Source organism: Manihot esculenta, chromosome 6 (genome assembly GCF_001659605.2).
Source record: "Manihot esculenta cultivar AM560-2 chromosome 6, M.esculenta_v8, whole genome shotgun sequence".
NCBI lineage: Eukaryota > Viridiplantae > Streptophyta > Magnoliopsida > Malpighiales > Euphorbiaceae > Manihot > Manihot esculenta.
Genome location: NC_035166.2, coordinates 4,202,190 through 4,217,877, shown reverse-complemented (window position 1 = coordinate 4,217,877; position 15,688 = coordinate 4,202,190). Strand labels below are relative to the sequence as shown.

Here is a 15,688-nt window from a genome sequence, read left to right as displayed (position 1 = left end):
CTATTAATAACCTCAAAAATAGATTTAAGATTTAGCCACGAACCCTAGTCATAAAATACCATAATCTACAAGCACTATAAAATAAAAGACACACTAAAATAAAAACAAAGCCACCTATGACTGATGAGAAAATCGGTGGAAATATCAATTTAGGGGTGAGCATTCGGTCGGTTCGGTTATGAACCGAATCGAACCGAATAAAACGAAAATCGAAATTTTAGTGTTTATGAAAATCGAACCGAACCGATTTTGATCAGAAACCGAACCGAACCGGTCTGATTCGGTTCGATTCGGTTCGGTTTGATCGGTTTTGATTTTTAATAATTTTTTTATTTTTTACATTTTATTTTTAATATTTTAAAATTTAATTAAAATATTTTAATTTTAGTATGATTTAATTTCTCTATATTATTGAAAAAACATATTATTATCACTAATCGGTTCGGTTTGATTTTTTCATTTTTTAATCAAAATCGAACCGAACCGAAATAACCGAAATTTCTGAAATTAAAAACTAAATCAAACTAAAATGTATAAAAAATCAAACTAAATTTTCAAATCGATTCAGTTCGATCAATTTTTTCGATTTGAACCGAATACTGCTCACCCCTAAATATATCATAGATCCTCAATGAGCAGAGAAAGGAAAACTTGACACCCGCAAGAGACCACTTAACACGAGCACGCCAAACCCTGATTGAGATTGCGCTAAACGACTGTTCGCCCGTCTCTCTGACTCTTCACGTTTGTGCTTTTCTTTCTCTCCCTCTCTTTCTTCTCTTTTCCAAAGTACTGTTTTGAATTAAGTAAAATATTAATTTTCATGTGAAATAGTTGCAGTACAGGACACGTGTCCAAAACAAAAGCACACGAAAAATCCAAATGATAAGCACATTGCTTCTTTCCTTCTCTCGCCTGTTACTCGGTCAATTAATTTAGCGGCCCCAAAACAAATGCACGCGAAAAATCCAAATGAGAGCACATTGCGACAGAAGTGGTGGCAAATATGTTGCTTCTTTCCTTCTCTCGCCTGTTTCTCAGTCAATTAATTTCATGTATTCACAATAGCACCCGAGAAAGAGAAGATTAGTGGTAGTGGTTTTGGACTTGTTGATTAACTGAAAACTTCCACTTCCTAAGCAGTGAGAGAGATGGTGGTTATGGAGTCTCTGCCTCTTCGACTGTTTCCCAAGTCTTCTTCGCTCGCTTCTGGTATGATTTTTCAATTCTTTTTCATGGAAGGGTTGCTGGGTTCCAATTTACTGACTATAATAAAGTCCCTTTTTCAAAAAAGAAAGAAAAAAGAGAAACGAATTTGTAATTGTGAAGATCAAAATCTGCTTCTCTAACCCCTCTGGGTTTATGTTTGTTTTACTACTGTTTTTTTTTTCTTCTTCTTTCAAGGTTTTTCTCTTATTTCTTTTCATGGATTGCTTAAATTTGGTTGATGTTCATGCTTTTTTTTTTTTTTTTTTAATTTTTACTAGGTGGAAATTGTGGGCGGAGTAACATTTTTAAAGTGGGTCACTCTCCAAGTAAGCTCTTGTTACTCTCTCTCTCTCTCTCTCTCTCTCTCTCTCTCTCTCTCTCTCTCTCTCTCTCTTTATTTATTATTTTTTGTGAAACAAGTAAGCTCTTGGTACTTGTGTATTATAGTTTTTCATTATTTTATTTTGTGTTAAGTTCATCTGGCAGATTTCATTATCCTTCATCTTCTCCTTTTTATTTTTATTATTATTTTTTTAATTTTTATGCTACCTTTTTTGGTAGATTGTAGTTGGTAGGTGTTGGCTTGGGTTGAGTAACAAAAATTCATGGGAAGAGAAGAAAGGAAAAAAAATTTATAAAGCTTATAACCAAACATGAAAATTTTGCCTTTCTCATAAGGAAATTGCCATTTCTTATAACCAAATGAAAATTGTCTATCACGAGAAATTCATCATTAGTTTAGTAGAATCCAGAAGAGTTGTGAGAAGCTACCAAGCTACTAATGGCATAAATTCTGTTAAAGAGATTTTATGATATTTGATGTTCTCACGGATCAGGGAGATAAGAATTTTGAAATTTCTTAGTTTCTATACTCTACTTGTTCCTATTGTATTTTTCAAAATGCGTGATGTGATGGAGGATATGTTGAATTAGCCAATATGGAAGCTAAAAGTTGAAATAAAAAGCAGGATAGTATTATGAAAAGTATTGGCGATGTGAACATATTAGTGTTATAAGTATATACCTAAGCTTCGAATTAGAAAGATTTTAATAAATTAAGCATTTTTTTTATTAGGAATCTCTACCCCACTTCACCATAGGTAACAGGAAGAGATGGTTTAGGTTGTAGATGCTATCCACTCTGACTTTGTCTCGACTTTAAGAAGTATATCTGTGTTATAAATTTACATATATATATAAACAACTTTATTTTTAAAATTATTTGATTTATCATGTAATGTTCTTCCTATTTTCTCAAGTATTAGCTAATAGTGTGTAATTTGTAATATGTAGACAGTAGTTATACTATTTAAGAATATATCATTTTGAATAATTTATAAAATTAAACAAATAAAACAGTGATACCCATCCTTGCCCTTGCCTGATGCCTTCAAGGATGGAAATAGGAATGTCAAAACCTTCCCTGCCATGCCCCATTTCATTCCTATCAAGTATATTGGATTGTTCTTATTTTGCAATTTCTCATTTCTGTGTTTCTGATTTGTGCTATGTTTAACTTTGCATTTTAATGTATTGGCATGCCTTTTGCTCTTAAAATGACCACATTACGCTATCATTTTGTTTTCTGGGGTAAAACGTCCTATAGCATCAGTCAGAGTTTCCAGGTGCAGAACATGGAACGTCCTAGAAAGACATTATTTTGCGAAGTCTCAGCATCATCAAATGAAGCATCACCTTAGACGTATTGTGGAAAGATCTATCATCTATCAGAAAAGTGATGCCCATTTCTTGGTGCATGCCACCTCTGGACAGCCTCTTGAATCTGAGCCAGATGCTTATAGTCCTAAGAGTACTTCAAATTCTATTCTCAATGCATTAGATGCTTTCTATAGATTCTCACGTCCTCATACCGTTATAGGAACAGTTAAGTTCAATTATATTAATGCAAGTCTGACAAAAGTTAAATGTTCATGTGTTTTATTACTAGCATTCAAAAGCTTTTCATCTAATTTAATTGTGAATGCTGATAAAAATCTTCAGAAAATAATCTTATATTTTCTCTTTCCCCCCTTTAAGAAAAAGCTAAGGCACAAATTATGCTTTTGGAGCAGGCTTTGAGCATCTTATCGGTTTCCCTCCTTGCAGTAGAGAAACTCTCAGATCTTTCTCCACTGTTCTTCACAGGGGTTTTGGAGGTGATCTGATGCAAATAACCCGACTCAATTTAAAAAGAGTTCTACATCACTGATGAATATGATTCTTATCATTTGTTATTTTTTGTATTTCAGGCTGTTGTTGCCGCCCTCTTGATGAATATATACATAGTTGGTTTAAATCAGTTAACTGACATTGAAATAGACAAGGTAGATCCACCTTTAGCCTTCAATAGTTTCAACTGATGCCTGAAGACACAGCAGATATTCTTGCTGTGAGGATTTGTTATTTGGTGTTGTCAACTGGAGATCACTTAGTAGATATTTTATTAAATTGAATGTCCATATGCTGCTTCTATTTCCTATTTCTTTATTTTCAAGTTATCTTTTACTAGGCCTGTGGAAATGACAGAAAAGATGGGATCCTGCAGTTTGGTTGATTCTGTCTTAGCCAGTTTATCACTATTACCATGAGAGTCTCTCTCAACTTTCTGTTTCTTAGGTAGCTGGAATAATATCATAAAAATAGTAAATAATTATATAGGCTTGTTTGGTTTTTTCTAATGTTGGATGTGGTTTCATGTTTCTTTCCAGGTTAATAAGCCATATCTTCCACTGGCATCTGGAGAGTACTCGGTGGGCATTGGTGTCATGATTATTGCGTCCTTCTCCATGATGGTATCTAAATTTATGAGCAACATTTTTTTTGCAGTTTATGATGCACTTATGGAAGTGGCATATAAATCTAGTTTAGTGTACTGCAAATTAATGTAGTTGTCTTGGCTTTCCTCTATTATATGCTAGAAGCCCTACAATAATATTATAGTATTTGCATTAAAAAAATCCAAAAAAAAAAAAAAAAATATCGCATGGTGATCTATATATCTGCTCTTCATTTTACCATGCTGTTATGGATATTGGATAGATCAACTCCATTTTTCAACTAAGTCCAAATATTGAAGAACTTTTTTCAGAATCAAGTAATCTTGACTATTGTTGATCTTTATTATTAAGAGAAACTTTCTAACTGTTATCACTCTTTATTGTTGTTTAGATTAGGATAAACTTTCTGATTATTATCAAGTATCATAGGACTTTTAATTTGTTTAGAATTCTTTTGCTATTATATAATCTTCATTATATTCATGGGGTTAATTCATGAGTAATAAAGCAAGCAAATTAATTACAAACACATTTGAGTTTTAGGAAACTCTCTCGTGTTAAGAGCTCCTCTAATGAGCTGATTTCCTATCCACTGTCCAGTCATGAGTCATGACCCGGGAACTTAACACATGTCCTTATAGTTTCTTATATATTTCACAAAGATGATTATGAAATGCATATATGGTTATATACGTACTTAACTATGTAATAATTAAAAAATAAATTGAGGACTTCAAACCCTCTCTATCCCTCTTTTATTTCCATATTTGGTGGTTCAGAGACAGGAAAGATACTATTAAAGTGTGTATACTGTGATTATTTGCTGTAATGGTACTGTAGAAAAAGCCTGTAAATGAGTCCCATAACTCTGTATCCTTCCAGTCTCATTGTACTGCAGCATTCACTTAAAGCTTAAAGCATGTAGGTGGAAGCAATGAGTTACTTGTCAGTCACTCAGAATACAATTTGAGAATTGAGTTCAACATTATCTCTTAGATTTCATAGCACATAATGTTGAAGACAACGTTTTGATCATATCTTTTGTAATGTCTATAGCATGTCTATATTTCTTTCTCTTTTAATTTGTCGTAACATTGAACTAGCCAGCTGAACTTAGGAACTACTTTTAGAAATTCCAAATTAATGTTTTATATTTTCTTCAGAGAAATTGGACTAGTTTCATTTAAAAGTAAAGCAGCCATTTCAAAAGTCCTAAAGTCAGAAAGAAAAGGACAACTGTGAACTTCATTTGGCTTTTCAATTTTAGCCATTGTTTTCTGGGATTCTAGTTGAAGAACTTTAATAATTATTACAATTACCATCCATAGATGTATTCACATGAAAACTCATGTATCGTCTTCTCAAAAATTTACTGTTGATTTGTATAGAATCTTAATGTAGGATATTGTTGCAGCAGTTATTAAAGAGCTTATATCAAAGTTTAAAAAAATAATTTTCTGAAAATAAAAACAACCAATTTCCAAGATCTTTTGGTCATTTAACCTATTGGAAAAAGAGGACACTGCTTTGAACATTATTCAATTGATAGCAATACACTATTACACAATTTAGAAAATTCTTTTCATGCATCCGACTGTGCAAACACTACTAACGTTTCCTTTCTTTACAGAGCTTTTGGCTCGGGTGGGTTGTTGGTTCTTGGCCATTGTTTTGGGCTCTTTTTGTCAGTTTTGTTCTTGGAACAGCATATTCAATCAATGTAAGTTTCATGCCAAAATGCATTTGGCCAATACTTAAGCAGTTGCGTAAGGCTAAAAAACTGTGTGAGAGCATATATAGATCAAATCTTTGATTTAGTCCTCAACCCTTGTCTGCAAAGTCTTATTATTTAAATCTCCAGGAGAACTTTGTTGGTTAGTTTTGCTACTTGAATTCTACAAGGTAGCATGTAGCTTACTGGCATGGTTGACTATGCTTCATATATTCTAGTAGAAAAAGTTACTTTTTGGCTTAATGTTGCATCATACTGTAGTTTATTAACCCTATGTGCCAATAATAACCTTGAAGATGCCAGACAACAACTTATCTTCAGCTGTAGGAAGAAAGCAGGCAAGTTTGGTGTTAGCATGAGAATTCTGATGGTAGTAGCTTCTGTCAACAGTTGATCATGAAAAACAAAAAAGAAAAGAAAATAGTACTTTTGTCTGATTTACCATGTTGAAATTTAAGGATGTGGATTACTTGTTTAAGTAGAAGGCTGAGAAGAGAGGGAAAAGAAAGTACCAATTTGTGATAGATAGTTGAAATTGATTTAGCAGAAGCCATGGTAGGAAATTTGATGCTTTAAAAAAAACAAAATTAAGCATCTCAAGGTCAATTAATGGATCCTGTAAATGGCAGATTTCAAAGGAATGTGCTGTATGCTTAATGCTGAAATTGAGTTCACATGGGAGAAAAAGGCAAAAGAAGAAAATTAAAAAATCTAGCATTAAAACTTAGTTCCCATGGGAACAATTTTGTGGGGATCTTTAGACATTGGACTGAAGTTGAGTGCTCTTTCCCAAAATGATGAAGATGTTCATGACTGCACCTTGGAGTTTCATAATGTTAAGTTTGTGGCTCTTAACTTGATAAGATGACCTACAAGTGTCATAGATGAAACTAACCATGTTTAAATGGTTGCGGGAAAAGAAATTGTGAAAGGAAGGTTAGAGGAAATATAGAAACTACCCTTGATATGTAGTTGTTGGATGACAGAGGAAAGGAAAGAATTTAAAAAATCTTTTTCTGTGTGTGTGGATGGAACGATGTGATAAGCTGTTAGACCTGTTATATATTTTGTTTTATAACTTAATGATCTATGTTAGTTCTCGCATTTTCAGTTGCCGCTGTTGAGATGGAAAAGGTTTGCATTTGTTGCTGCAATGTGCATCTTAGCTGTCCGGGCAGTGATTGTTCAACTTGCCTTTTATCTGCATATGCAGGCAGGTTTTTCTAACCCTATATTTTTTTGTGAAGTAGATGTTCAAACCCAAAATAATCCCTTAGATACATAAGTACTAAAGCCAAAAGCATTGGTAAGTCGCACAATATACGTGTGACGTAGATGGTTCTATAATGATGTGCTGTCAATTTCCAGACCCATGTGTATGGAAGACCTGCTGTCTTTTCCAGGCCTCTAATTTTTGCAACTGCATTCATGAGCTTCTTCTCAGTTGTTATAGCATTATTCAAGGTAATAGTTTTTTACTTTTGATTTTCACACTATCTGGGAGTTTTAAGTACCAAGTTTACCTGCGTGTTCACCTTCAAACTGCAATGTGCATAGGATATACCTGATATTGAAGGGGATAAGATATTTGGTATCCGTTCCTTTACAGTGCGCTTGGGCCAAGAGCGGGTTAGTTCTGAACATTCCACACAATATATAAATGCAAACTTCTATTATTATTTAGATAGTCTTTCAATATATTGATATATTTTGGCTGTACGTAAATGGCAGGTTTTCTGGACCTGTATTTCTCTTCTTGAAATAGCTTATGGTGTTGCTATTCTAGTTGGAGCAGCATCTTCCCACACTTGGAGCAAGTGTATCACGGTAATCTGTTGGTAACTTTAGCCATGTTTTGATTTTTATTTACTGGCATGCATAAATTTTGTTGCTGATTTTATTGAGTGGCATACATCATCCTCCGTATTTAGTTTGCAAATTGATGGACTATTTGGCAAGTCCATGAAATCTCAAGTAATAGTGAATTGTTGATCTCGTAAAGATTGGATGTTAAGTACCAAAAATCTATGTAATTTTACTATTATCTAGACTACCAAATTAATTAAAATATTAAATAACTAAACTAACAAAAAGAAAATAGATTTACTAATTGACTTAGGCACCCTCAAATTAAATGCAATAAAACACCTCTAGAGAATATAAGGATATCTTGCTTTCATTTAGACCAACTCAATTTTAATTATTCAATTGCAAATTCAGTTTTGATTATCTTGTTCAAGGAGGATAATCCTACCTTATTTGATATTCTTATTGTAACTGTCCAATCCAAATTGAGCCAAATAACTTTTGAATTTACTTTTCATTTGGCTCAAAATTGTAATCCAAGTTATTTAGTAGTTTTTTAGTTAGGATTTATATATCCTTCCTGCTAATTATGTTGTCAATGTGGGAATCTTTCCCACTTGCTTGCTTAAGCCATCACACTTACCTACCCATTTTCCAATAGCGATAGCAAACAATAACTACTTCAGTTGGTCTTATGATTGTTCAAAAGAAATCTCTCATAGATCAAGTTTTATACTTTTGTTATAACTATTATTCCTATGTAGTTTATTATTAAAGAAAAATAAAAAACCATGAACGATTCAAATTCTAAGATCTGCATTTGTTTCACTTGATCACGTATTATAAGGAATTACATCAACGTTTTCACCCTAAATGTGTATCTTATTTATAGAATAACCCTCCAAATTGTTGAGAGTTATCAAGGGACAATAGCCAAAGAATTAAATGCAAAAACTCGGCATTTTTACTGTTCACTTTTTTAAAATTGGTTTTTGTTATTATTCAACAAGAGCACATGCTTTTAAACATGTCCTTTTATATGCTTCTTTGAACAAAAGAAAAGCCTTTTGGCTTTTTACTGTTGCATGATGATAACTGCCACTGAAGTTACTTGCTATCACATCATTTCATTTTATTTATTTATTTAAATACAATGGCATAAAATTGGGTTAACCCATGTAGTTGACCTATTACAAATTTCTTCACTTATCCTTTTCAAATTAAAGAACTTTCCTCCTAGTGTCGGCAGTAACAAAGTTCATTCAAATATTTAAATATATTCAAAAGCATTAAGGACAAATAATAAATTGTAGACTGGATAAAATATATTGATTCAAATATATTAAATTAACTAAAGTTCAAACTTTATTATTATCTCTAATATAAATTATTTCAACATCATACAAAGATCAAGACTGAATTTATATAATTGCACTCTGGAACATTATTCTAGAATAATAAAAATCTGAAAATACAAGAAATAGATTGCAGAAGGAACTTATTATCCAAGCCTGGTTGGTGAACTGTAAAGCTTCAAATATTCCCCAAATCAACTTCCTCTTGTTCCTTGAGGTAAAGTCGGCCAAGTTTGGTGTTTTGGCCACTCATTTCTTTCTGATTACAGAAAGAAAAGGAATATATACACACACACACTGTAGGACCATAATCTCTAAAGAACCAGCTTAGGCGCTCCATTTGCCACCTTATGAGGTCATTATTTTGATGAGACACGGTTTAGTAGCGAGAGTGATTCAAACCACGGCCTTCAGAGATGAAAACGGGACCCAACTAATGTTTATTCCTGCATGAATTTGATCCTTCTATGCTACATTTGTGAGACATGAGCCAAAGGAAGAACTCGGCCCCTTGTTCTCAAAAATTCGGTTTGGTTTTTTATTTTTTTCAATTGGATTTTGTTCAATTTTTATTTTCAAAATTTTCGGTTATTTTAGTTGGGTTCGGTTTTTTTTAGAAAAAAATCGATAAAATCGAACTAAACCAATTAGTGACAATAGTACATTATTTTTTATAATATAGGAAAATTAGATCATAACCAAGATTGAAATACTCTAATTAAATTTTAGAATACTAAAAATAAGATGTAAAAAAATAAAAATTCTATTAAAAAGTTCAATCGATCAAATTGAATTGAATCGAATCGAATCAGATCGATTTGATTTAAATCAATTTCGGCCAAAATCTGTTCGGTTTTCATAAATACTAAAATATCAATTTTTGATTTATTTGATTCGATTTTGTTTTGAACCGAACCGACCGAATGTTCACTCATACAAGTGGCACTCGCATCTTAATTTGGAACTTGGCCAAGAAGGCCAAAAACATGGCTTGAATGCTTGTTGCTGACTTCACTTTGCATGTTATTCTCGTTAGCAAATGATTCAAGCATGGTTTTAAATGGCAGCCGTGGCCATGCTCACAGCAACTAGTCTTGGTAAGGTTTTCCACTGAATGAGAAAGGCCCCTAGATAGATAAAACGTTTGTATGACTAGTTTTAAGGCATGTTTGCTGGCTTTTTTATTAATGACTTGCTTACTGTGATGGTAAAGAAAGAATAATTCTAACTATTTCTCCATCGAAAAATATGAGTTACGACTTCGATTCCAAAAAGATGGTCTTGAGAGGGAGTGTTGGCTTATTTGCTAATTCTAGTGATATGATTTGATTTGATTATGGATTCTAGGCATAAATTAGGATCCTTAATTATCTCTGTAATTATTTTTCATTATTTGCTTTCTATTTAGTTATAATTTTTTGTGTATAAATAATTATGTAAATCACTTGTAAAGATTAAGAGTGAAATACAAGAATATTCTAAAATTCTTCAAAATTCTTCAATTCTAAAGTTTTAAAGTGTATCTTCTTGAGATATATATTTGGTCTCATCTGATATGGTCTTTTCCGAGAAAATCTCATTCTTTTCTGCAGCACAATCATCTACCGATTAGGGAAAGGAAGATGAGTGGCTCATCTATAGGCTCACATTAGATATTGAGATTTCCATTAGTTTGCCTTCTCCTCCACAACTCATTAAAGGGGTTTCTTCTAGCACTCAATTTTCTGCCAAACCGCCAATGGTTCAAGTTTACTCTAGAAGACCAGTCTCCACTGATACATGTCCTGCACCAGAATCTTCTTCACCATCGGATCTACGTACCGAGTGACATTCTATCTCCTTATTATCTCTCTAGATTCCAATTCCTTACCTAAGATAATTAAAGATGCTTTGACTCATTCTGGGTGGCGTGATGCAATGCTTATTGCTTAAGGAGATCAAGGCTCTAGATAATAATCATATTTGGGAACTAATGGATTGACCCCAAGGTGAAAAAGTTGTGGACGGTAAATGAGTGTTTGCCATCAAGGTCAATCTAGATGGTTCCGTAGCAAAGCTTAAGGCATTGTCTTATTGCTAAAGGATATGCACAAACCTATAGAGTTGACCATTCTGAACTTTCTTCCTTATGGCTAAAATGACTTTAGTTCACTTATTTATTTCTCTAGTTGCTTCTCAGTTTTGGCCTTTACACTAGCCTGATATCAAGAATGCCTTTTTGCATGGTGGCCTTCAAGAGAAAGTTTACATATAGTTACCACCTGGGTTTGTTGCTCAGGGGGAATATGGGAAAGTGTGCCGTTTGAAGAAATCTTTGTATAGTTTCAAGTAGAGTCTTCGTACTTGGTTTGACAAGTTTAGTGAAATTGTTCAAGAATTGCGGTTGAAAAAGAGCAAGTGTGACCACTCAGTCTTCTATAGACATTCAGATGGTAGTATAATTCTCCTTGTTGTGTATGTTGATGATATCGTCATTAAAGGGAATGATTATGCAGGGATATCTTCTCTCAAATCCTTTTTGCATGTGAATTTTCATTTCAAAAACTTGGGACAGCTTAAGTATTTATTGGGAGTAAAAGTCTTGAGTAAAAAGGGAATTTCTTGTCTCAAAGGAATTATGTCATTGACTTATTTGTAGAAATTGGAAAGTTGGAAACTAAATCATGTAGCACATCAATTATTCCTAATGTATGTCTCACGAAGAATGATGAAGATCCATGTGATGACCCATAGAGGTACAGGAGGTTGGTTAGAAAACCGAACTACCTTACGATGATACGAGGCCATATATTACTTTTGCAGTGAGTGTTGTAAGCCGGTTCTCGTCCACACCTACAGTGAAACATTGGACCGCTCTATACAAATTTTATATTATCTAAAAGAGACTCCTGGTCTTGGTATATTCTATAGTGATCATGGGTATACTACAATTGAATGCTTCTCGAATGCTAATTGGGCAGGATCCAAAAGTGATAGAAGATCCATTACAAGCTATTGTGTGTTTGTTGAAAGAAACTTAATATATTGGAAAAGTAAGGAGTAGAATGTGGTATTCAGATCCAATGTCGAGTCAGAATACAACATGATTCAATCCACTTGTGAGATTCTGTGGATAAATCATCTGCTGAAAAAAGTGAGCGTAAATTTTGTATCACTCGCGAAATTTTGGTGTGATAATTAGGCTACTCTTCACATTGCTTCCAATCTAGTATATCATGAATGAACTAAGCATATTGAAGTTTGATTACCATTTTATCCGTAAGAATATTGAAGAAAAATTAATTTTCACCAGTTATGTGAAGACAGGAAAGCAACTAGGTGATTTATTCACCAACACTTTAAATGGGCCAAGAATAGAATATCTTTGTAACAAACCGGGCATGATAAACATTTATGCTCCAGTTCAAGGGGAGTGTTAATAGTATGAACATAATCTGTCCGTAATAGATTGCAAAATTATAGAATTAATTGATATTAATTGATAGATAAAGGATTTTTAGGCGAATGATTTGTTACCTTGACAAATCATTGATTACTGTGTATAAACACCCTTATTTAATAGAAATTACATCAACTATTTTCTACAAATATAGTTTGTTGCAGAATAAGGATAAGGGAACTTCTCAAAGTCCTGCCGCCGATGCCTTTAATCTTCGTCTTCTTTTATCCCCACAAGAAGGGGATGAAAATGATTGGAATGAGGACCCAACTCTACACTTCAAATGCGCTATACTATTAATGATTATGTGTCAATCTAAATCAATTAATTTAATTAAGTTGTAGAATTGATACTTCAGTCTTTTGCTCAACTAATTGAGCTATCCTGACCATTTTCGACAGGTCATCTTTCTCATTTTTTCTAAATGATCTTGGTCTATATCAATTTAAAAAAAAAAGACGAAAAAGTATTCTAAGAGCCTTAATCAGACTTGGAATATTCTAGGAGTCTAAACTATATGATTGAATAAATCCTCCTTTATCTGTTGCGGGTTGAGGACTTTTTCTCTTTCCCCTTCTTCAAACTCCAATTCGTATTTTTTATAATAGAGAAATCTTTGATAAGGATAGAACAAGATCCATTTTGCATCATATCTAAGGGACTCATTGATTCAGGCGAAAGAAGTAATGTCGCTCGATTATTATCAAACTGACTGAAATTTGCAGTCACATTCATGGATAATGGAAACAAACTCGTAGTAAGATTAATTAAAATTAAGATATCCAACTACATAATAAGTATAAATATATCAAATAAAGACCAAAATAATTAATTTAAAATCAAAATAACTATGTAGATAATAAAGAATTAACTATTTATTTTTTGAAAATTAAATAACTAAAGTAAGAATCTAAGCATTTAATTTAAATTGAGTCACAAACTTACTATTTAATTTATGAAAATTAGTCTCGAGAGTTTATTACTATTTAATTTATGAAAATTAGTCTCAAAGAATTTATTATGTATTTTTCTTAATTTTATCTTGTCGAAGCTTAAATATATACTTAGCAAGTATTATTAAAGCTTAAAACTTTCGTTGCTATTATTTCTATTTTTTTAATATACTTACCTAAAAATGATTCAAAAGAATAGCCAAAAATGATTACAAAGTCAAAGATTATAAACTGGAAAATAATAGAAAAGGGTTAAAAGTTGAAGTGAAGGGACATTTGTTTGTGGTCCATAATTATTGGTATAACATATCTTCCCTTAAAAACTTGGCGAAATCATCTCCTTGATTTTGGACGGAATTACTTCTGGCCTTCCATGTGGACTCTAAGGTAGCACTTCTTTTGCAATTCTACGTTACCAATGATGGATTCTTTTACAGATGTGGATACCATAAAGTGTTCAGAAAACCATTCATGTACCAAGTGGTCTATACTGATCCTTAATTTATATTTCATCATAACTTTGCATGGGAATGAGAGATATCTTGCACATCTTAGGAAAGGTTTTTGGATAATTGTTGAATGATGTGTTTTTTATTGCAAGGATGAATTTATCAATTGATTCCACTCTTGCCTTTGCTTTAATTTCACACTCTTATTATCTGTTTAGGTTCTGGGGCATGCCATATTGGCTTCAATACTGTGGAACCGTGCTAAAAGTGTTGATCTCAAGAGCAAAGCTGCTATAACTTCCTGTTACATGTTTATTTGGAAGGTAAACTTGCTGGCTCTATCTATTGATTGATAGTAATATTACAGGGAGAAGAGAATACATTGATTTACATTAAATAATTAAAATAAATAAATTGACTGATGATATCAAAGTACTTGTTCATCGTCTTGCGTTCACATGGACTACCATGGTTACACCAATCATTTAGAAACTTGCTACTTTCTGGTTTTATAAAGATTCCAATTTTTACAATAAAGTAGATTAGCTTTTGTCTTTTTAGTTTATTTTCATGTCCAATAATTGGAATAAGAATGTAAAAGTTCCCAAATCTCGCTCGTTTTCCACTGGAGCTGAGCAAGTGCAGTTGGAAATGTGGGCACCAAACTCACTCTTATATCATTTTGATTGTTTGAAAAAAAATGTTAATGAAAGCTTTACACGTTAACCTGGTTTAGTCTGACACCAGAGATCCCACAAACGTTTCTTCCTGGCCTAATCTATTGTTGTTCCTGAGGCTCCATGGCTGTCCATACATTGTATTAATCATCACTCGAGCCGCAACAAGTAGTGATTACTTTTACAAGCTGGTCAATTTTTCTTTTACATTGAAGTTGGTAAAAACCAACTCTTCGAATATTAACAATAAGTGATGCTCCTTTCTTCTTGCAGTTATTTTATGCAGAATACTTGCTTATACCACTTGTAAGATGAGCATGTGAAGCATTATGGAGAGAAAGAAACAGCAGTCTAGGGAAATGGAGTGTTCTACTGAAACATTGAAGCTCGATGAAGGACCACATCAGAAAGAGGAAATGCAGTTTGCCTTGCAGGTTCTGTATACCTATCATTTATCTCAAACCGATTGTTATGTTGGGGTAAAAAAAGGCAATTGCTATGGTTATGGCATTTTATTCATACAAAATTTATCATTTGCATTAGAATCGTTTTCTTGTTGCAGCTTGCAAGATTAATTTGAAGTTTGTGTTTTCGAGTAATTGTATACTGTTTATTATTATTATTAGATGAATACATGTGCATTAGACTAATATATATTTTTATTTTGTTTAGTACTTCCTATGGATGAGCATTGGGTCACCGAACTGCATAAAACGAAAATTGAAATTTAGGTATTTACTAGAACTGAATTGATTTTGGTCAGAAATTAAATCGAATCAAATCAGTTTGATTCGATTCGATTTGATCGATTTGGATTTTTAATAAATTTTTTATTTTTATATTTTATTTTTAATATTTTAAAATTTAATTGAAATATTTTAATTTTGATATGATTGAATCTCTTTATCATAATATATTATTTATCACTAATTCGTTCAGTTTGATCTTTTTAATTTTTTTCGATCAAAATCAAACCGAATCAAAATAATTAAAATTTTTAAAATTAAAAATCAAATTGAATCAAACTGAAATAAATAAAAAATCGAATTGAATTTTCAGATTAATTTGATTCAATCGATTTTTTTTATTTAAACCGAATACTATTCATCTCTAATATTTTTTTTTCTAATAATTTATCACTTTATTTTTTTATAAATATTAAGAGTGATTAATTTTTTAATTATATTATTTTAAAAATATTAAATTTTATTAAATATTAAGGAAGTTTTTGAGAGAAATTTTAAAAATAAAATAAAATTAAATAGAATTAGAATAGATAAAGTGGACACAA

At 32.2% G+C, this 15,688-nt stretch overlaps 1 protein-coding gene across 1 annotated transcript; it reads left to right on the top strand.

The window, feature by feature from the left end:
- The first annotated feature begins 910 nt into the window (after positions 1 to 910).
- Positions 911 to 15,047, top strand: LOC110617361 (homogentisate phytyltransferase 1, chloroplastic). Its single transcript, XM_043957435.1, has 13 exons — positions 911 to 1,212; positions 1,488 to 1,535; positions 2,816 to 3,093; positions 3,282 to 3,365; positions 3,459 to 3,533; positions 3,918 to 4,001; positions 5,617 to 5,706; positions 6,830 to 6,931; positions 7,087 to 7,182; positions 7,276 to 7,347; positions 7,450 to 7,545; positions 13,939 to 14,043; positions 14,671 to 15,047. The coding sequence occupies exons 1-13, from the start codon at positions 1,152 to 1,154 to the stop codon at positions 14,710 to 14,712; spliced, it is 1,233 nt and encodes a 410-aa protein (XP_043813370.1). The 5' UTR covers positions 911 to 1,151; the 3' UTR covers positions 14,713 to 15,047.
- Positions 15,048 to 15,688: the final 641 nt, after the last annotated feature.

What these genes read in the sequence shown, in the direction of transcription:
- LOC110617361 (XM_043957435.1), top strand. Translation starts at nt 1,152, where the DNA reads ATGGTGGTTATGGAGTCTCTGCCTCTTCGACTGTTTCCCAAGTCTTCT. An exon ending in GTCTTCTTCGCTCGCTTCTG is followed by an intron (nt 1,213 to 1,487) that starts GTATGATTTTTC and finishes AATTTTTACTAG; the next exon opens with GTGGAAATTGTGGGCGGAGT. An exon ending in TCTTCACAGGGGTTTTGGAG is followed by an intron (nt 3,366 to 3,458) that starts GTGATCTGATGC and finishes TTTGTATTTCAG; the next exon opens with GCTGTTGTTGCCGCCCTCTT.